Below are 21,113 nucleotides of genomic sequence, written 5' to 3' on the forward strand. Positions count from 1 at the left end.
CCTGCTGGCCTTTTCCCAGCACCAAGCCCTCCACCTCCCCATTCCTCTTCCTCCTGGGGTCGCACCAGCAGCTTTGGTCCTTGCACCCGGCCTCGGGCCAGGGTCCATCTGTCCCCCCTGGGAGTCAGCTGGGGCCACTTTGTCCCTGCAGCCACCGGCCCGCTCACCCACGGCTGCTCCAGGGCTGGCCCGGCAGCCGGCCAAGGGTTATTTGAACCTTCCTGAAATAGCAATGGAGCCAGGAGCGAGTGGAGGGCAGGCGGACCAGGGTGGCCCTGTGGGTGAGGATGGAGTTTCCCCATCAGCGAGACCCGGGGTGGCTGGGGATGGTGGAACCAGGGAGGCAGGGATGGGGCAGCGTTGGGGGCAAAGTGTCCACAGCAGCTCTCAGAGTCCACAGCGGATCCATCCTGGGGCTGGATGCTGCCCTCCAACATCTGCGGAGGGATGCTGTGCTCACCACCCTCTCCTGCTGCGGGATGGGATCTGGGGATGCAGGGCAGGGTGGACAGTGGAACACCTCCCTTATGAGGAGAGGCTGAGGGAGCTGGGTCTCTTTAGCTTGGAGGAGACTGAGGGGTGACCTCATCAGTGTTTACAAATATGTAAAGGGTGGGTGTCAGGATGATGGAGCTAGGCTTTTTTCAGTGATATCCAGTGATAGGAGAAGGGGCAATGGGTGTAAACTGGAGCATAGGAGGTTCCACGTTAACATCAGGAAGAACTTCTTTACTGTGAGAGTGACAGAGCACTGGAACAGGTTGCCCAGGGGGGTTGTGGAGTCTCCTACGTTGGAGATATTCAAGGCCCACCTGGACAAGTTCCTGTGTGATGTACTCTAGGTTACCCTGATCTTGCAGGGGGGTTGGACGAGATGATCTTTTGAGGTCCCTTCCAACCCTTGGGATTCTGGGATTCTGTGACAGGGCAGGCTGAGCTCTGCGTCAGGAGGATGGGGGTCTTAGGAGCGGGAGGGCAGCCTTTTGCCCTCAGCATACCTGCATCACCAACTTCCTCCCATCCCCAGGCCAGCGCCATCCCCAGGCCACAGCCACCCCTCCAGCCCGGGGCTGCCGGCTCGCGGGTCGGCGCAGCGGCTGCGGCCGCTGCACGGCGGTGGCAGCCTCCGTGTGTCGCTCCCCCCTCGGCGGTGGCGGGGGCATGGCTGGCATTGCTCGCTGTCACCCTATCTGCCAGGGCCCCGCCAGCCGCTGGCCCAGAATAGCAGCGCTGCCCCGCAGTCAGCATGGAGCGACTCCCCGGCCCTACCGCGCCCCAGGTACAGCCGGGGCGGGTGGGGAGCCCGGCCCGAGAGCCCCCCACTTGGGGGCAGGCCACCCTCGGGGTGGGGGGATGTAGGGGGCCGGCGTCCAGGCAGCCGTGGGGACAAGGGCGCGGAGAGGCCCGTCTGCCTGCCCCGCTGTCCCCAGCCCCTCGGGAGGGGTCGCTTCTCTGCCGGGGTTGGCTCCGAGCTCCTCAGGGAGCCGTCCCGGAGCCTTTGTTATTGCAGGGGGGCTCGTAAAAGTAGGCTCTTCCCGCCGAGGGTGCCGCTATGTTATGGTAGGGTCTCCTGGGGACCGCGGGGTATGGGGTCAGCCGGGCTCTCCTCCCTCCCGCCTGGGGCTGCCCCCCTCGTTGTTGTGGGATCTCCCGGGGCCCACCTGGCTCCCGGGGGCAGGTGGGGCTGGCAGGGCTCCCGTTCCGGGAAGAAGCATGGTTGGGATTTACACCTTCGGTTTGGAAGAGGGAGAGAGAGGATGGGCGCAGAGCAGCTGCTGGATGCACTCGGCTCCGAGGGCAGAGAGAAGCTGGGCGCTCCTGCCAGCCTCTGTCCTAAGCTGGGGACCCTGCTGATACCCCCAAGACTGGGGAGACAAGCTGAACATCCTGGGCTGGAGCCACCACAGGGGCTGCGAGCACTGGGGGGTTTGAAGTTGGGTATAGACCCTAAGCCCAGGCTGCATGCATACCCTAAAAGGAGGGCCCCCTCTGCCAGCCTGGGGTGTGGGGGCAGCAGGATGGGTGCAAGCAGCAGCTGGGGGTGGCTGGCTCCTGATGACACCCTCACTGTGTGCCCCCTCAGGTGGCGCTGCTGGATGCCGCTGCCTGCCCAGAGGAGGAAGGTGGGTAGCAGGCAGCTTCTAGGGGTGTAGTGGGGGGGGGGGGGGGGGGGGGGGGGGGGGGGGGGAAAGGCTCACTCATGCAATGAGTGCATCGGTCCTCTGCCAGCCCTGCTGGTACCCCTCATCACCCTACCCCTCAGCTCCTTCCCAGCAGCTCCCAGCGCTCCCCACCAAGACTGGAGAGTTGCAGTGCTGTGTGCTGCCCCTGTGGGGAATGGGGTCTGCAGCATTTCCCTGCTTCCCCCAGGCAGGAGGGTGCTGAAACCTGGCAGTTCAGCTCACTGGCCAGCTTTGGAATGGGTTTGCCCACAGGATTCCCAGAAGCTTTGTGCCCCAGGGAGGAAGAGGAAGAAGAGGACAGACAGAGGAGCCCAAGGCCCATCACCTTCTCACTGGCCAACATGATGCTGGGACTGGGCCCAGAGAGTGAATTCCAGAGCCCTGATGCTGAGGTCTACATGCACTTCATGAGGAGCCATTGCTGCTACGATGCCATCCCCACCAGCTGCAAACTCGTTGTCTTTGACATTTCCCTGGAGGTGACAAAGCGGGGGATCGGCAGGGACTGGCAGCCGAGGAGCAGGCTCAGGGGGCCCCTGACACCCTCCCCACTCCCCCAGCAGATCAAGAAAGCCTTTGTGGCACTGGTGGCCAACGGGGTGCGAGCGGCCCCGCTCTGGGACAGCAAGACACAGAGCTTTGTGGGTGAGTGCTAGCAGTGCTGCCTGGCCCTTTCCTCCTCCTGGCAGCGCTGCCAGCCCCACGTGTCTCTGCAGGGATGCTCACCATCACTGATTTCATCAACATCCTCCACCGCTACTACCGCTCGCCCCTGGTGAGTTCAGCAGGGAGAGCATGGGCGTCGGGGCAGGCATGGGGCAGGGAGGGGTTGTCCCCACCTCTCCCTGTCCCCTCTTCCCTCTCCTGGTCTGCACTTCATCGCTACAGCATGGCCAGGGGGTGCTCTGGGCCAGCCCAATGTCTGCTTGCTGCTGCTCTGCCCAGCACCAAAGATATGATCCCTGCACCTAGGGTGATGGGGCGTGATGCTTGGGGAAGGGGGTAGAGTGTCTGTAGGGCCACCATGACCAGGGCATCTCCTTGCCCTCAGGTGCAGATCTACGAGGTGGAGGAGCACAAGATTGAGACCTGGAGAGGTAAAAAGCAGGTGATGATGCGGGTAGCTGAGCTGGGGATGTTGTGTAGCACATGGAGGAGGGTCCAGGGTTGCATGAGGGGGATGAGGGACCCCCTCTTTCACCTCTCTCCCTTGGTAGATGTCTACCTGCAGGGCTCCCTCAAGCCACTGGTCTACATCTCCCCAAGCAATAGGTGAGAGCCTGCCCTCTGTGGGACAGCACACACTGTGGGGGGTGTGCCTGAGATGCAGCCCTATCCCCCCCATGCTGTTCCCATCACCTGCAGCCTCTTCGATGCTGTCTACTCTCTGATCAAGTACAAGATCCACCGCCTGCCCGTCATTGAGCCCATCTCAGGCAATGTCCTGCACATCCTCACACACAAGCGCATCCTCAAGTTCCTCCACATCTTTGTGAGTGCCGGAGCTGCATGTGCATTCATGGGGTGGGTGGGTAGGGGCACAAGGAAGGGTGCTGGGGAGTGTGTAGGTGCTAGTGCTGCCCTGCTCTGCCCCACTGCAGGGCTCCACCCTCCCAAAGCCACGCTTCCTGAAGAAAACAGTGTGGGAGCTGTGTGTTGGTACCTTCCGCGATGTGGCTGTTGTGCATGAGACTGCCCCCATCTACACTGCTTTGGAGATCTTTGTGGACCGCCGTGTCTCTGCTCTGCCCGTCATCAACGATGCTGGTACCTGGAGAGGGCACTGGTGTACCCCCATCTCCCTCTGCCAGTGGCTCTGGGCCCATCCCCACACAAAGCCCTCTTCCTAGCCCTTGGGCTGCCCCTTGGGGTGCATGGGGAGCTCAGCAGGTAGTGCCCAGGGCCCTCTCCCCAGCCCCTGCACTGTCTCTCGTTACAGGACAAGTGGTCGGCCTCTACTCCCGGTTTGATGTCATTGTGAGTACCTGTGTGTTACACACCCAGACGCAAGCATGGCCTCTTGCGTGCCCCTGTTGGGGTGCTCACAACTGTCTGTGCCCATGCAAACTCATACCATGTGCAGTGACACCCATTTGCCAGTGCAGATCTGCCCTGTGCATCCCCATGGCTCAGTGTCCCACGCTGTGCCAGCACAACAGGGTGCAAGGACACATTGGGGCACTGAGTGGGGTCACCTCTCCTGCAGCACCTGGCTGCCCAGAAGACCTACAACAACCTGGATGTCAGCGTGCGGGAGGCTCTGCGGCAGCGCACTGTCTGCCTGGAGGGTGTTCTAACCTGCTACCCCCATGAAACCATGGAGGACATAATTGACCGCCTCACCAAGGAGCAGGTGTGTGGCCAGGGTGAGTGCCAGCGCCAGCCCCCTCTGCCTGCTGCCCGATCTGCCTGTGATGTTCTGCCTTGCACCCACAGGTCCATCGCCTGGTTCTGGTGGATGAGAACCAGTACCCGCGGGGCATTGTCTCCCTCTCCGACATCCTCCAGGCCCTTGTGCTCACTCCAGCTGGTATCGATGCTCTTAACTCTTAGCCCACGATGCTCGACTTTCTCCACTTGCACCTTCCATTTCTCTTCATTTCAGGTAGGTGCTGCCCCTGCCACTGCAACCCTGTCCCCTCCCCACCACTGGATCACCTGCACCTTGCCACCTCCGTGCTGCCTCCTCCCCAGCCAAACTGACCTGGGGGATGGAGGAAGCTGGGGCTTGGGTCCTGCAGCACTGTGTGCCCAGGTGGGGACAGCAGGACTCAGATGTTGCTTGTCCCAGCAGACACAAAGATGACAGGGGTTCCTTATGGGCTTCTGAGCCCTAGTGTTTGTGAGGCAGGATGGGGGCATCTGCCACAGATACACCCCCAGACCCTCATCCAGGCAGCATGTCCAAGGCAGATTTTTCAGTTCCCTGGGCTTTGAGCTGGGTGAGGGTTTTGGAGTGTGATGCACCCTCAGAGAAAAGCTCTTTTTTGACCTTCCTTCAAAGTCCCCCGTGAGACCTGAGCACCACCAGTGCCATTCCCAGGGGACACAGTGGGGACAGATTTCCACTCACATACCTTGGACATGCTGCCCAGCACTAGCCATGTGCACAGTGTGGCTGGCCCATGGGCCATGGCTAGCAGAGCCCTCCTTAGGGATGGATTGAGGAGAGGGAACCTGGACCCAGTGCCCAGCTATTTTCCAAAGCTACTGAAGCTTTTCTGGGGGGATAGTAGAGAACAGGCTTGGGACAGCCCCATGCCCACCAGTTGCCCCAGCAGTGCCCAGACACCCCACATAGAAGGCAACTGGAACTCTTGTGTATTAACCACACCAGACATGGTACCCTCCTCATCACGATGCCTTTGCTCACCCCATGCCTGGTGTCCACAGGGGTGGCTGTGTCAGGAGCTGCAGGTGGCCACTGAGATGTCCCCCTCTGGCCCAGTCCCCCTCCCCTCGTGCCCCAGGGCTTGCATCCAAGCCAGGGATGAAGGCAACACCTCACTGTCCACCGGACAGGTTGGGGGCCATGGTGCCAGTGCCTGCAGGTGTCATGGCCCCGCACACTCTCTCGCCCTGCAGGCACCGACCGATCCTCACTCTCAAGACACCAGGGAAGTGCCACGGTCCAGGCCGATGTGGGGCCCACTTGCGTGGCTCTGGGGCCGTGGAAGGAGGCTCGGACTCCGGAGGCTCTCTGTGGGGAGGACCTGCCTGCCCATGACAGTCCTGGGGCTTGTCTTGAGTTTGGGGCCAGATCCTGCTGGCCTCGGGGAGGCAGGGAGCTGGGAAAAGGGGTTCAGAGGTGCCTCCCATCACCAAGCACATGGTGATGCTTGATGGGCACTGTGCCCGAGGAGTTGTACATGCCCACAGCTGGGCACGGGGACCCACACAGCCCCTTGGGACTTGGTCACCCCTCTCCTGTCCTGCTGCTGGATTGGAGTGCTTTGGCCATGGCTCCAGCCCCAGCAAGCGCCATCCCACCGGCTGTGCCCGGTGCCCAGTAGCGTAGGCTCAGCTGCACACACAGGCTTGTTACAGTAGGATCATGCGGGGCTGGAGGTGCCTGGAGCTGGCACCAGGACAGGCGCTTGCATGGGGACCCTGTGAATGGTTTGAGGTGTGTGGGGGGTGTTTGTTTACTTTCTGGTCTGTTCAGCCTTGTTGTAACAAAGCAGCCTGCTCCAGTAACCGCTGCCTCACCTTCCTGACCACTGCAGCAGGGCACGGGCCCTGCGGACAGAGCCAGGCTGGGGATGGGAGCCAGGTTTGGGGACCCAATCTGGGATGCTGGCAGGGGTGTCATGGGCACAGGGTGGCACCTCTGCCCATGTGGGTAGGGGCAGGAGAATAGGCACGCAGCCTTGATAGCTCCACCATGGCCGTGGTGTGCACGTCCCAGTGGGGGGGGCAGCCACGGTGCCTGCAAAGCTTCTGCCTGCTGCTTCCCCCAACCCAGCTAGGATCCCCAAGCAGCAGGAAGGTGACGGGGATTCCCTGCTAGGCTGTCCCATATGCCATCCCTCCAGGAGTCTGGGCAAGTGGCAGTGCATCCAGCTCTGAGCCCCTGCGATGGCCTTGGGTGTCAGCCCCATGTTCCCAGTTGGGGAGAGGGGGGCAGCTGAGGTGATCCTCCCTCCCTTGCTTTGCCCATAGCAAGCCCTGTCCCCATTCCTGTGACCCCTTATCAGCATTTCGGTGAAATAACGGCTGATAGCAAAAGGTGCTGGGTGCTTTACACGCCTTCTGTGCAGGCTAGCCCTGCCAGGGGACATGATACCAGCGCCAGGTGGTGACAGGCCTCCTCTTCATCACAGGGATGTGCTGCCTTAGTGTTCCACTTGCCCAGAGGCAGGGCTGGCTCCATCCCTCGGGATCAGGAACAAACCCCAACCCCCCCCCAAGCACTCGAGCCTCCCCTGGGAGGCAGAGAGGGAAACTGAGGCACGGAGAGTTGGCTGAGACCAAAGTCAGCTGTTCAGACAGGACCCAGATGTCCTGGCTCCAGGCACAGATCCACACGCAGCTACACAAGGACGGGACGAAGGAGACACTGAACGGCTGCAAGCCCCCTCCCTGCCTGCCCCCAGCCCCGGCAGAGTTCCCAGGTCCCCGACAGAGCCTGGCTGGGTACAGGATTGGGGGACACAAGCCCTTGCGGCGTGTGAAAGGCACAGCAGTTCCCCAAGCCTCCTGCTGATTTGGGGTAGGGGATACTAGTGCCCCTGGTGCGACGTGTGGGCATCCCTCATCCCTCCCACCTTCCCACAGCAGGGCTGGGAGCCCACTGGCCTAAGCTGAGGTGCGTTTGCCTTCCTGCCCCTGCTGGTGGGGCAGTGGGGTCTCCCTTCAGCACCCAGGCTGGGGGGTGGGCACACATTCAGGGGCCCCCGGGCGAGCGATGAACTCCAGGTTGATGGGCTTGTCAGCCACCAGGACGATGCGGGACACAGATGTCACCTCCACACCGCTGGGATCTGGCCGCACCTCAAAGGCCTGGATGATCTGTGAGGAGAAGGGGGGTGGCAGTGCCTTGGGGGCTCCCTGGGGCCCCTATCCCAGCTTGTGACAAGTTACCCGGGGTGGGGGTTCCTGCTCACCCTGGCGAGGGCCAAGTGCATCTCCAGCTCAGCGATGCGGCGACCGACACAGGCACGGACCCCGTAGCCAAAGGGGATGGAGCTGAAAGGGTGGTGGGGGGAGCCATGGCCACGGAGCCAGCGCTGGGGCAGGAACCGCTCCGGCTCAGGGAAGTAGGTCTCATCGTGGGACATGGCGTAGTGGGCCAGGACGAAGAGGGTCTGTGGGGCAGGAAGAGGGGGTTAATGACCTCTGTCCAGCCCCACTGAACACAGCAGGGGTCCCTGTGGCACGGCCCCCACTCACGTTCTTGGGGAAGAGGTAGTCTCCGATGACAATGTCCTTCTCATAGAAGACCCTGGCATTGGTTGGCACCACAGGGTAGACCCTGGGATATGGGGAGAGTTAGTGGGGGAGAAGGACCCATCTGGGGACCCCGGAGGAGAGAGCCACGGGCAGGACAGGACCTGGGGGAGGATCTCCTGCTGCTCAATCCCACTCCCCAGGGAGGACATGGATGAAAGCAGCCCTAAGGGACTGAAACCCAGCCCTGCACCCTGCCTGGCTGGTGCATCCCCTCATGCAGGGGAGAAGGGGCTGGTGATCAGGACCTTAGGGCAGTGGCAAGGCTAGGCTGTACCTCAGTGTCTCCTTGATAATGGCCCGAAGCATCGGCATCTTGGGGATATCCTCAGCACCAGGAAACCGGTCGGGAGGCACAACGGCTTTCAGCTCCTGGTACAGGGTCTCCTGGATGCTTAGGTCCCGGGAGAGGTGGTACAGGGCCCAAGACAATGTATTGGAGGTCTGGGGAGCAGAGTGCCAAAGGGAGTGAGGGAGATTGGGCCGGTACCCATACAGCCTGGTGCCAAGCATGGCACCAATACAGCACCAGCCAGCCTGTGCTCCAGTGCTCAGAGAAGCCAACAGTGAGGGGGCAGCAAGCATGGGGGAAACTGAGGCAGGAAGCAGGACAGGGAGCAGAGGGGAGGACAGGGTCTGCAGTGAGGGTTTGTCCTGTCAGCCATCAGCCCCCCCAGCCACCAGCGCAGAGCTTGCAGGTCTGAGGAGCATGGCTGAGCATGGCCCCTGCCTCTCCCCTGGCACACAGCAGTGGGGGTTCCCTGGCAGCGGCTGCCAGGCTCTCACCGTGTCCACGCCTGCCAGCAGCAGCTCGGCCACACTGCCATAGACCTCATCCAGGCTGAGCCTGCCACTGGCCAGCAGGTAGCTCAGGTAGCCAGACACCTCCTTGCCCCGCTCCACCTGCCCCTCCAGCTGCTCCATCTTTCGGTCAATCAGGGTCTTGCCTGCGAGGACAGAGTGTGGGACCCAGCGCTGGCAGAGTGAGGTGGCCAAAAGGACATGTGCCCCCTTTTGAGGATTCTTAGGGAGTCTGATCCCACCATGCTGGGCCCCCATCATCACTGCTCACCGAAGGCAAAGATGGTGTCCCAGCTGTCCAGGTAGCGGTCCCAGAAGGGCAGCACCTTGCGGCTCCAGCGGGGCAGGACGGTGGCAAAGATGGAGTTCTTGAACATGAGGTTGATGGAATCAATGAAGCGCTGGGTCTCGGCGGGGACCTGGTGCTTCAGGCACCCGATGCGGGTCTCAAAGAGGATATAGGAGATCCCTGTGGGGGACAGGATGAATCCAGAACCCCGTGGGGATGGGAAGAGAGTGTCAGGGGTGAGGACCTTCCTACCTTCCAGTGCGAAGCGGTAGAGCAGGTTGGCCACGTCCCCCACCAACACCCCCGAGGGGCTGCGGCTCCGCTCGTCCCGCAGCCGCATCATCAGGTCTGACACCACCTCCCCGATGGCGTCCGCGTACAGCACCGCCTCCGAGGGCTTCAGCAGCCGCTTGTTGAGGACCTGGCGCAGGCGGTACCAGCGCTCCCCTTCCCTGCACAGGGACGGGGCTCAGCGCCGGTACACGGCAGGGGGCAGCGGCTGGTAGCAGTTTCCCAGTCCCTGGGTGCATCCTCCCCATGCCAGGCTGGAATCACCCCGGGGAGCTTTCCACCTCCCACGGCCATGCCCTTCTGCTTGGGGGGATACGTTGTTGCAGGAGAGGGAGCAATGTGAGCTGCCACCCAGTCCCTACACCTAAGGAAGTTTCAGGATCGCCCGCTGCTCTGCAGAGCACAGCTAAGGCAGGACTCACTCGGTGAAGGGTCCATAGGGCAGGTGCCGGGTGTCCCGGTGCTCCTTCCACAGGGCCATGTCGCTCCGCATGGGGTACTTGCCCTCCTGCCGTAGCAGCTGCTCCAGCACCACAGGGCTCCCGATGTTGATGTTCTCATAATGCCCGAAGGTTGACTTCCAGATAGGGCCATAGATGCGCCGGGACATCAGCTGTGATGCACCAGAGCATGGCAGGATAAATGGGACAGGGCCAGCACTGGGGCTTGATCAGTCCCTCTCTGCCTTGATGCTGCCTTGCATATGTCCAGCACACTCTGCACCTATCCCAGGGACCCCTCAGCACCAACTGGGCTCAAGCATCTGCCTCTGACCCCCTAGGCTGGCACTGTCCTTGAAACGCTCTGCAGGTGGCTTGGGCTGGTGTTTCCAGGCACACATTCTCTGAGAGTACTAACCACACCAGGTACTGACACCTGGCACAGGCTGGTGCATTTCTCATCCACCCCAGAAAGGTATGGAGGGTCAGGTGGGTCTCCTGGGGAAGCAAGGACAAGAGTGGACAGGAGGGACAGGGACAACTGCAAGCACATGGCTCTGTTGAGTTGCAGGGTCATTGCAGAAGCTGTCAGCAGGTCCAAGCCCTGCTGCTTCCAGCACAGCCCCAGCTCTGCTCAAACTGGGGACAACAGTCCTTGTGTAGGTCCTTGAACTCACAAACAGATAAGGGTGGTTAATGATCAGTGGTGGGAGGGCAGTGCCAGGCTGGGGCAGGACTGGACTGCTCCCCCAGTAGCCCGCCAACCCCAGGGCATCACACTGGGGCCATGGCCTCACAAGCCAGCTCAGGGACATCCACAAGCATCACTCTGCTCTGGACTCTGATGGCCACAAGTCCCTTCTCCTTGGCTGCACCCAAGGGTGCCATCCGTCCCTCCCTGCTGGGAAGCACTGTCATCCCCCGAGGGCAGTCCTCAGGGCAGCCGGACACCTCTTTGCAAGTAGATCTGCACAGGGCCATGTCCTAGGGATGCCTTCCACCCCACCCAAGCTCTACCTGAGCCGCTGTGGAGTGAAACCAAGCCCGAGGGGCTGCGAGGGACCTAGCAGGGAAGCCCCAGTCCCCATTCCCCGCGGCTGCGGGATGCACGTGGTACAATCTCCCTTGGTGACTGACTGCATCGCAGCCTGAGCCCGGATTCAGCTGGATTCATCACCGCGGGGAGACGTTTTGATCAGTTCCTCCGCGCGGTGGCAGGCGGAGGGGGAGGGATGGATGGCCGCCCCGGTGCCGGTGCCGCAGGCAGTGGAGGCGCTGCTTGGGGCCGCGGCCGGCCGTGGCACGGGCTGAAGCCTGCCCACGGGTGTCTGCTGGCAGCCAGGACCAACACAGCACAGGCCTTGGAGGGCAGGGCTGAGAGATGCCAGAGCTGCCGGGATAGGGGGAAAGGCATCTCTCTGCAAAGCCAGGCTGTGCTTTGAGCCCCAAGAGCAGGAAGGAGGCAGTGAGCTCCTGTGCCCAGTTCCTGAGACCCCACCGCCCAGCAACAGCACCTTCTCCAAACAGCAGTGCCTGGTGCTCTGCGGTGCCTGGGAGGCCTGTTCTTGCACCCTCCTCCAGCTGGTCAGAGCTCTAGGGCACTGGAAAATGCTGTCTGGCTCATGGCCAGCCGAGCCCATCACTTACTTCAACCGATGTATGAGAACGCGTTGACAGATGAGAAAAAACATCTCTGCCCATCCTTCCCCCGGGTACCATCTGCCCAAACACCTGCCTGGCTGCCTGCTCCTGAAACCACGGCCTTTCCAGCTTGTCACGGCCAGGGCAGCTCAGCGATGCCAGGACCCCGTGAACTGTCCCCGAACCTTTGCCCTCGGCTGCCTGGCCGGCTCGGGGATGCTGGAGCAACCCTGAGCTGGCAGGACCCTCCCAGAGCCACCTGGTTCTGCGCTGGCCTCTCCACGCTGCTAGCCCAGCATCACCAAGGTGCAGGGGGGCTCCCCGCGCCCAGCCCCCCCCATCTCTGCCGCCCCCATTCAGCTTCCTGCCGTTACCTGCGAGGCTGTTCACCCCCCAGCCTATTTCATCCAGCATCCACCTACTCCGAGCCTTGCAAAGCCAAGACCCTCCCGTGCACAGCACCGTATCCGCAGCACACCCGGGAGCCTGCCCGATCCCTGCGCCCCTCCCAGCACCCCCGGCCGGGTCCCCAGCCCCCCGCGCACCCCGCAGTCCCCAGGCTGGGCTGCCCCGCCGCACCTGGAGCCGGTGCGTGTGCAGCAGGTAGCCCCGCAGGAAGAGCCAGACGAAAGTCCGAAACAGCCCCGGCCCCGGTAGCTCCTCCGGTCCCTTCAGCCGCGCCGGCCCCGCCGCTGCCGCCGCCGAGCCCCCGGTCCTGAGCGGCGGCCCCGGGATGCTGCGCGGCGGCGGCGGCGACGGGCGGGAACGCAGGAACAGCGGCAGCAACGACCACCGAGCCCCTCCGCTCGGGCCCGCCATGCTCCGTTAGCAGCGCACGGGACGGGGCGGGTCCGGGAGGCACCGGAGGCGGGGGGGCGGCACCGGGGGCGGGGCGGGGGGCGGCACGAGGGCGGCAACCGGGCACCGGCACCGGGAGCCGCGCACCGGGAACTGAGCACCGCGCACTGGGTCTCGCGCACCGGGTGCTGCGCAGTAGGTACGAGGTACCGGGTGCTGCTCATCGGGGACCAGGCAGTGGGCAGTGCATGCCGGGCATGCTTTGCCAGCTGCTGCACACCTGCCACCGGGCCTCGGATGCTGGCTACAGTGTACTGGGTACCAGGCACACTGGGTACCACGTTGCCATACCCGTTACTGTATAGCAGACACTGCTCAGCAGCATCACACACTAGGCACCACGTGCTTGGTACTTGGAAATGGCATCAGCAGTACCCGGTGCTGTGTGCTGAGTGCCATGCACTGTGCACTGCACAATGACACTGGGTGGCTGGCAGCCAGCACTGGCATGGCATGGTAAGCACAGCACCCTGGGGACAACGTAGCATGTCACACTGGCACTGGTACAAGCACTGGGCACTGCTCACCAGGGACCAGCACCGCACAAGGCACCATGCATCACATACCAGCACAGGCAGTGCACTCTGACAGGCCCTGCACATCGTGCATCAGTATGAGCCTCACCACTGGGCCTGCTCTTCAGGGCTGCTGCCACCCTGGCCTGAACCCTGCTGCCCTGCCTCTATGTCCTGCCTGTCATACCTCCATCCCTGTGCAGTGCAGGATGGTGTCCCGAGGAACTGTGTCTAAGCTGTCCCAGGGACTCTCTCAGTCCTTTGTCCAAGAGCCCAGTTGTTGAGGCTTTGGTGTGCCATGAGGAGCTGCTGGCAACCCATACAGAGGCACATTTGGTTGGTCTTCACACCAGGGAAAGCATGGCACCAGCTCCTGTCTCAGTGTGGTGCAGGCCAATCTGTCCAGCACTCAAGCAGGGCTCTGCTGCAGTGGTGTTGGGGGCCATGGTCACAGGGCATGGCCCCTCTGGCCAGCCTAGCATTGCCTCGAGGTCCTGGAGCCATGGGGCAGGATGCTGCTCTTCCCAAATGTCACTCCTGGAGCTGCAGTCACCGTGCCTCTGTCTGGGACATCCAACCTCTGATCATTAACCACCCTTATCAGGTGGTGGGTTCAAGGCCCTGACCAGGGAGGTCTTGTCCCCAGGATGGGCAGGCAGCTCACAGCACAGAATGCCTGCTTTCCCCCTCAGATCCTCCCTGAGGGACGGGGATGTCCCAGGCCGGGCTCCCGGCTGGTGCCTGCTGTGCTCCCTGTCAGTGGGGCAGGGGCTGAAGGTGCAGGACCCGGGCACCCCTGTGCCGGCAGGCACCGGGAGGCACCGAGTCTGAAGGAGCCGCAGCCAAGCGTGAGCGCCTGCCGCCACCTCATGGCTGATCACAGCCAGCTCTGCAGCTCGCCCTGCCCCAGCGGGGCAGGAGCCGGGGCAGCCGTACAGCCGGGCCCCGGTACCGCTTCCTGCCCGGCACCTTGCGACACTCGCTCCCAGCGGCTGGAGAGCCTTCGGCCGCTCCCCGCCTGTGTGGCCCCTTTTATCCGCACTGGAGTGTGGGACCCCGCCACATCTTTCTGTTGCTCCTTGCAAAAAAAAAAAAAAAAGTAAAACCGACAGACCCTGGTAAAATGTCTTTCTTATAAACCCCTTTATATATTGGAAGTCTGCAATAAAGTGTGCCCAGAGCCTTCTCCAAATTGAACAACTACAGCTCTCTCAGCCTTTCTTCAGGGAAGAGGTGTTCCAGTCTTCTGGTCTTTTTTTTTGTGATCCTCCTCTAGACCTGCTCTAACAGGTTCATGCCTCTTTTGTGCTGAGGACCCCAGAGCTGGACACAGTGCTCCAGGTGGGGTCTCACAACAATAGAATAGAGAGGGAGAATTGTTTCCCTTAATATGCTGGTCATGCTTCTTGTTTTGCAGTCCCAGATGCGATCAGCTTTCTAGGCTGCAAGGCATGCTGCCACCTCATGTACTAATTTTCAACCACTACTATCCCTAAGTCCTTCTTCACAGGGCTGCTCTCCACCCATCCATCCATCCATCCACCCATCCATCCATCCCTCCATCCATTCACCCATCCATCCATCCACCCATCCACCATCCGTCCCTCTCCCAGCGGGTACTGGTACTGTGGTTGCTTCTATGAGCGCAGGACCTCGCACTTTGTCCCGTGGAAGGGCAGAGTCATCACCACCGCAGCGCTGGTGGGAGCGCGGCGGCTCCCGGTGCCGGTTGTCGCTGTCCCCGCAGCCAGCCGGTGGGGGTTGGGGTGCGTGTCATCCACAGCCCGCTTCGTTCCAGCTGCCGCCGCTAGGCTGTGCTCCCCGCCCTCGGACCGCGGGCGGCAGCCGGGGCTCCGCAGGGATCGGCTGCCAGGGCTGGGGAGGAGGCCGAGGAGGGGGGGTCGGGTGAGTCACCCCTAGCCCCAGAGCCGCCCGGAGGGGACTTCCGAGGGGAAGCGGCCGGGCCGTGACACATCCGCAGGCGGAGGATGCCGCGGGGAGCTGGGGCAGCTCCAGCTCCCGGGGAGTCCCGCAGTGCTCGGCCAGCCACGGTCCCACCTTGTGACGAATGGGGCAGAGGCAGGAGAGCAAATGCTGCGTTTATCACGGGGACCGGGGCTGGGGGTAGCAGGTCCCATCCTGTGTGTCCCTCTGCCCCAGGGATGCTGCCACTCCACTCATCCCCCAGTGGCACCAGCAGGTCTAATCTCACCTCACTGGTGAGACCTGTGGGAGCAGAGACAGGCACCGTGAGACCCCCTCGCTGCACTACCCTTCAACCCATCCACCATGCACTGCTCATGGAGGGTCTTGGCTGCCGGGACAGACTGATGGCTTCTTTATGTGACTTGTGCTGTGTCACTCAGGAGCTAGAAACTTTTCCCAGGGCTGGATGCACTAACCCCCATTTGCTCTCCCACAGTGGGAGAAGAAGCGGGGTGTCCCATGGGAGGGCATCCCCTGACTCACCCCCAGGAAAGCCCAGGCTGTGAGAAGGCTGAGCCCGGGGTCCCAGGGACTGTAAATAGCATTTAACTGGAGATGGCCTGTCACGCCAGCTGTGTGTCACTACACTGTCACTGCTTGAGTCATGAGCTATGCTGGGGCCAGTGGGGCAGCACAGGGCGAACATGGGGAGATCCAGCAGGATGGGGACAGATCCCAGACCTGGAGACAGCTGCTCTTGTCCTGCATAGAGGGTTCAAGTGAGACCCTCTTGTCCCTCTCTCAAAGGTTCCCATCTCCTTGTTTCCCTTTCTCTGACCCCTTAGATCTAGCCAGGACCCTGGGGACAGCACAAAGCTGTTGAAATGAGAGGTAAATCAACTATGGTAGTGTGTGTGTCCCCCACGTGGGGCTCATCACCCAGCAGCAAGCTCTGCTCTGGGCTCCCCCTGCTGTGTGCCCCGTGGGATCCAGGCAGGCCAGGACCTTTCCCTGAGGACGTGGGAGTGGGATGTGGAGTGAGCCCTGGGCTGGCGGCCTGTTATCACAGGAGACGGGAGGCAGCCCCAGGCTGCAGCCCCAGGCTGCTTTCAAGTGGTCCTGGCTGATTAGTGACTTCAAGTGCCTACAGAGTTATTCTAAGTCAAGTAGGCACGATGGGACCCGACCTGGGACCAAAGAAACCAGTGCTGAGCTTTGCTGGGGCATACCCCATCACCTCTGCTCCCTGCCAACCATGCAACGATGGGGAGGTGTCTCCCATCCAGTTGCTCTCCCTGTCCCTTACTCCTCCTGCAAAGGGCTGTTTGCTGCAGCCCAAGCCAAACCTGATTTTATCTCCCGACTCCAGTTCCCTTGGCTGTGGGCCACAGTCGATGCCTCCCACGCAGGACTTGTGAAGCCCATGTGGGGACCCGCGCACAGAGCGGGCTGTGTACGCTGCCACATGACATCATGTTTATGGCCTGCAGGGGCCCAAGGACACCCCCTCCCAGCGGCATCACTCCCAGCACAGGCAATGTGTGTCCTGCCTGTGGCTGGACAGATGGGCGTGAGGGCAGTGGGGGGAGCAGGACTGGCCACAGCACCATGTCTGCCTGGAGAGGGTGGTTTCAGTTTCACACTGCAAACTGGTCCTCCCGGCCTCAGTTTCCTCTCTGGGCACTATAGAGAATATTCTGTGCTAGCAGCAAGGGTGCACTGCTGCAGCAGCACAAGGTCAGGCCCTCAAGTTGTTGTGCAGCGAGAAAGGCAATTTTTTTCCCCTTGGGACTCAGATGTTCCCTTCTCTCCCAGGACAGAGCTGTGTCTTCTTCTGCTGAGGCTGCTGGGAAAGAGTAACAATGTCCAGGGCCACAGAGGCTCACTAAGGAGTGCTAGGGCCATCCATCCATCCATCCATCTATCCATCCATCCATCCACACTTGCATGCAGCTTTCTATCTCACAGCCATCTCGCCATCCATCTACTGAGCTGCCTATGCACTCACCCATCCATCCATCGACAAGCACCTGCATCACTCTTCCCACCCATCCTCACAACTATCTGCCTGTCCATCCAGCTAATCACCCACGCATCTGTCTGTCCTTCCTTCATCTGTCCATCCATCCATCCATCATCTGCCTGCTGGTGCTCAAGTGATGCCCAGCCAGCAAACAGCCTTCCTTGGAGTTACAGGTACATGTGTGTGGGGGGGGACCATGCAGAGCACCTTGGGCAGGGATGCCCTGGGCTGTGTCCAGCCATGGGGCAGGGGCTGGGAGTGCTGGCTGGGAGGAGGCGGGGGACATGTCTAATTTAAGAACAGGCCCCGCGGTCGCTGTCAGCGCCGGGCGGCTCTGATCTGGGGACAGGTCCTCATCAGCTCTGCTCACCGCCCTCCGGCCCGACATGAAAGGGCTCTGTGCCCCGATAAGGCCCCAGACGCTCGGCCCTGGAGGTGGGCAGCACTGCAGACAAGTCTGGGGGACCCCCAGAGAGTGAGCCTCAGTGTGGCTGTTTTCAGATTCACTGTCACCCCAGCACCACCGGGCTTACGTGTTTGCATCAGTCAAGGAGCTCGGCCCCAGGGGCTGCCCTCTGCTCTGCGCACTGGATCATGCTCTGTGTCACCATGAGTTCTCAGCAGTGACATGACCAGGGAGGGCTCTGTCCCCACAGCTGCCCCCAGCCACTCCACTGGCCATTGTCCTGCACCGGAGTCCCCTGGCTGCGAGCGGCCGCGGATGGGGATCGTGTTGTTTTAATAAGATCATTCTCCTCCTGCCGTGAGGTCGCAACCCCAGGCTTATGACATCACAGCGCACTGCCATGGAGACGCCGGGATGTCACAAACACAGCTCGATGACCTCACTGCAGGAGCAGGAGATGAGGCCAACCTGGGTTTGATCGCCAATGTCCTCGGGAATAAAGGAGGGGAGGGACGCTGGGAAAGTATGCGGCTGCTGAGTGCCGGGGTGTTTGGGTTGGAAATCGCAGCGTTTTCCCCTCAGCGGGAAAGGTCCGTTCCTTCCTCCCCCCATCTGTTCCCTCCCAGCGGCCAGAGCCCCCCAACCTTGTGGTTCTGGGGCAGGGGGGCTGAAGGATTGAGGCACCACCATCCCTGCTCTTGGGGCCATGCAGTGAGGAGTGACAGCCGGAGCTCAGTGCAGCACAGGGGCACCAGCTTAGGGGTAGAGGTGGCTGTGTTCCTGAGCAGGATGGGGCAGTCAAGGGGTGCTGTGTCCCAGGAGCAGGATGGGCACCACTGGAGATGCTGTCACATGGGTCTGGGTGTCTGGGAGAATCTTCTCTTCCCCGGGGGAATCCCAAAGTGCTGCTGCTACTTTGGGACACGATTCCCCTCCACAGCACCCTGCAGCTGGACCCAAAAGCACCCTTCAGCCCTCCCCAGCAGCCCAACTGCCATTCCCTTCCCAGCCCATAACCAGCAGCACCTCTTGGCGACAAGCCCCCACTGCCCTATCAACCTTCCCGTCTGCAGTCCAGCTCTCCATCCTCCACACACGGACCCTCTCTGGGGAAACTGTGGCTGGCTTGGGGGGACAGGGTCCCCCCTTCTCTCTGCTGCAGGGGTGGAGGGGTGCCTGCTTCCCTCTGCATCCCTCATCATTAATTTCCATCAGTGGCCAAGCAGGGCCGGGGCTGCCCGGGGGTGGCCGAGGAACACAGTGCTTTCCCCTGATAGCAAAAATAAATACATTAAAATTCTTGCAGGAGGCAGAAGAATGCGGGAAGGCAGGAAAAAATTGTTTTATAATTTGTAATAACACAAAAGCCGGGGGGGGTGTGTTGAGCTGCAAGAGGCAAGGGAAGGCAGAGACAAAGGACCAGCTGTGGTGGAGAAGGCTGCTTCAGGGTGGTGGTGGCATCCCGTCACCCATAGTCCTCACTCATTGTCACCACTGTGGCCTTGTCCCCTGAAGGATATGGCCCTTTGGGTTTTGTTGCAGAAAGGGGGGTTTGTGTGAGCAAACTCCTGGGGCTGGGGCTTCAGGCAATCACTCCCCTGGCTGCTGAAGAAGGTCTCAGCCTCTCTGTGCCTTATTTTCCTTGCTAAGGAGGGATTTTTATGAAACTGGGATAAATCTGGGAGGCAGGGACAAATCCTGGGCACTCCCCTGGGCCTCAGACCCTGGTACAGGCACAAAGTAAGGACCCTGGCTTTCTCCATCCTTTCCCACCAGCCCCTCACAGTGGGTTTCACCACAAGGCCAGTTCCCATATAGGTGCTGTGAGCATCACACCCCCCGGCCCCTGCCTGCCTAGCCCAGAGCTGGGACATGATAAGGCGAGTCGCTGTGCGCCAGCCGCACCTGCTCGCCGGGACGGGGCTCCCCCTCCTCCCGCTCCCCTCTTCAGGGCAAAATCAAAGGGATTTTTCTGCCCTTAGGAAATCAGATAAAGGCTTCTCACCTGCCCTGCGCTGCCTTTGCGAGGGGGCCGGGTGCGCAGGGCGGGGGGACAACAGGCACATTCAACACGCCGGCAGATGAACTGTATTGCAGAGAGCTGTTGTGGAGCTCTGCTCACAGGGTGCTGGGCACGGTGTCAGCCTGTCCCCAGCCTTGGCAGGGATGTCCATCCCCAAGAGCTGCCTGTTGCTGACTTCCCCCCTTGACCCGAGGTGATGGGGTTCCTGTAGTGCAGGTAGAATGGAGGCTGGTGTGTGAAAGAAAAAGACACAAGGCAGCAGCACAGATTCAGTGTGCAGGTCACGGAAGGTACCTGTGTCCCTGTGCTGCAGCCAGGACAGCTCAATCCTGTCCTGCAGTCTATCTCTATCCAGTCTCACCCATGCCAAGGGTGCAGACTGGGAGCCCAGTCCCTGTGTGGGAGGGCACGGACGGAGCAGGTGGGAAATCTCCAAAGGTGGTCTGAGTGTCTTACCTCCTGTGCCCAGGAGGGAGAGGAGGATCGTGCCAAGCCGCAGATACAACCTGAGTCATTCACCACTGAATACTGCTGGTGAGGAGTGAATGTGCCTGGGAGAAGGGGAAAAGCCACTGGTTATGGGGCAAGGGGATCAGTGAAGGGCAAGCCAGGGGCTGGAGATGGGGGGTGGTACCCTCCCAGAAAGGGAGGCAGAGTCCAAATCACTGCTGGAGAGAGGGGTGAGCTCAGCAGCTGTGAGGGTGCTATGTTTTGCCCATTGCTGGTGGCAGATACCCCATTTCTCTTGGGGTAAACTAGTGGGCTGACTGGATGCTCAGCAGATCTGGGTGCAGAGGTGGTTCAGGACCCTCCAGGGTGATCTGTGGCCTGGATGCTGCAAGGCTGGGAGCTGCATCTCCAAGCTCTGCTGTGAGTCACAGATGGTGCAAGAGGAAGCAAAGACCCAGGGCCCTGGGGTGAGTCCTGAGAAACCATTCCTGAGGCTGCCTGGGAGGGAGAGAAAATTGGGGTGACAGCCTATGGGCACTGTCTCCTCCTGTCCCCAGGCTCCCAGGCCTGGTGTGACCCGCTGCTACCTCCCAGGCAGCTCCTGCTGCCTGCTGTGGTCTGGTGCTGGGGGCTGTCCCCCTCCTGGGTCCCTGCTCCACCTGAGATGAGATCACCATAAACAAGCAGGCCCTCACTGCGCTCTCCTCTAGGTCTCTTTGCTCCTGGGGTATTTTCCCACTGTTCATCTTCATGTCCTGCTGCTCCAGGGATGTTTCCCCAGAGGAGCTGTAGCCAAGTTCTGGGAGCTGCTTGGAGGTGGGAGTCACTCCTTTACCGTCCCCAGGCAGGACAGACTGGTTCGAGGGCAGGCAGAACTGTGGAGCCAGGCTTCTGCCAGGCAGACCCAATACAGGATCAGGGATGTGCTGGGAGGGAAGGCAGGGATGCCAGGTTTTGGCAAGTCCATAACAATGTTGTAAGGGTCATGCAGGAGAGCAATGGGCAGGTGCCAGGTGGCACTTCGAGGCCGGGTTGGATTTAGCAGTGTCTCACCAGGACCCAGAGTGGAGCCAGTCAGGGCTGTGCCAGGCAGGGTCCTGCACAGGCTGCAGGACTGAGCCGGGCTGTGCCAGGCGGGGCTGTGCCAGGCAGGTCGGTGGCAGGTCCTCGGGGCTGCCGGGGATAGGTCTATGCTGAACAGACACTGCTAAAAGGGGTGCACGTGCAAGCACCGTGGCTGGAAGCGGGGCCGGACAGGCTGCGACCACCGTCCCAGTGCCGGAGGGTGCCCGTGGCCGCTGCCGTGCCCACGCCACGG

General features: G+C 61.5%; 2 protein-coding genes across 2 annotated transcripts; one reads left to right on the forward strand and one right to left on the reverse strand.

Annotated features, from left to right (window-relative positions):
- Positions 1-1,217: 1,217 nt before the first annotated feature.
- Positions 1,218-5,926, forward strand: PRKAG3 (protein kinase AMP-activated non-catalytic subunit gamma 3). The gene is made up of 13 exons (XM_034062100.1): positions 1,218-1,279; positions 2,084-2,123; positions 2,436-2,662; positions 2,747-2,828; positions 2,900-2,958; positions 3,235-3,280; positions 3,401-3,455; positions 3,549-3,675; positions 3,785-3,950; positions 4,123-4,160; positions 4,390-4,536; positions 4,620-4,788; positions 5,769-5,926. The coding sequence occupies exons 1-12, from the start codon at positions 1,247-1,249 to the stop codon at positions 4,734-4,736; spliced, it is 1,137 nt and encodes a 378-aa protein (XP_033917991.1). The 5' UTR covers positions 1,218-1,246; the 3' UTR covers positions 4,737-4,788; positions 5,769-5,926.
- Positions 5,927-7,143: 1,217 nt separating this feature from the next.
- Positions 7,144-12,413, reverse strand: CYP27A1 (cytochrome P450 family 27 subfamily A member 1). The gene is made up of 9 exons (XM_034062612.1): positions 12,174-12,413; positions 9,936-10,126; positions 9,475-9,674; positions 9,205-9,402; positions 8,919-9,079; positions 8,410-8,576; positions 8,076-8,157; positions 7,790-7,990; positions 7,144-7,694 (listed from the first exon to the last, which is right to left on the reverse strand). Exons 1-9 carry the CDS (start codon positions 12,411-12,413, stop codon positions 7,539-7,541), a joined length of 1,596 nt encoding a protein of 531 aa, XP_033918503.1. The 3' UTR covers positions 7,144-7,538.
- Between the last annotated feature and the right edge of the window lie 8,700 nt (positions 12,414-21,113).

The sequence above is a fragment of the Melopsittacus undulatus genome, chromosome 4, assembly GCF_012275295.1.
Source record: "Melopsittacus undulatus isolate bMelUnd1 chromosome 4, bMelUnd1.mat.Z, whole genome shotgun sequence".
Taxonomy (NCBI): Eukaryota; Metazoa; Chordata; class Aves; order Psittaciformes; family Psittaculidae; genus Melopsittacus; species Melopsittacus undulatus.

Bases quoted from the DNA above. Each gene is read 5' to 3' on its own strand.
- PRKAG3 (XM_034062100.1), top strand. From the start codon at position 1,247: ATGGAGCGACTCCCCGGCCCTACCGCGCCCCAG. The intron at 2,959-3,234 runs GTGAGTTCAGCA...CCTTGCCCTCAG, and splicing joins GCTACTACCGCTCGCCCCTG to GTGCAGATCTACGAGGTGGA. The intron at 4,161-4,389 runs GTGAGTACCTGT...CCTCTCCTGCAG, and splicing joins ACTCCCGGTTTGATGTCATT to CACCTGGCTGCCCAGAAGAC.
- CYP27A1 (XM_034062612.1), bottom strand. From the start codon at position 12,413: ATGGCGGGCCCGAGCGGAGGGGCTCGGTGGTCGTTGCTGCCGCTGTTC. The intron at 9,675-9,935 runs GTGAGTCCTGCC...GTCCCTGTGCAG, and splicing joins CCCTATGGACCCTTCACCGA to GGAAGGGGAGCGCTGGTACC. The intron at 7,695-7,789 runs GTGAGCAGGAAC...TTCTCCTCACAG, and splicing joins TGCACTTGGCCCTCGCCAGG to ATCATCCAGGCCTTTGAGGT.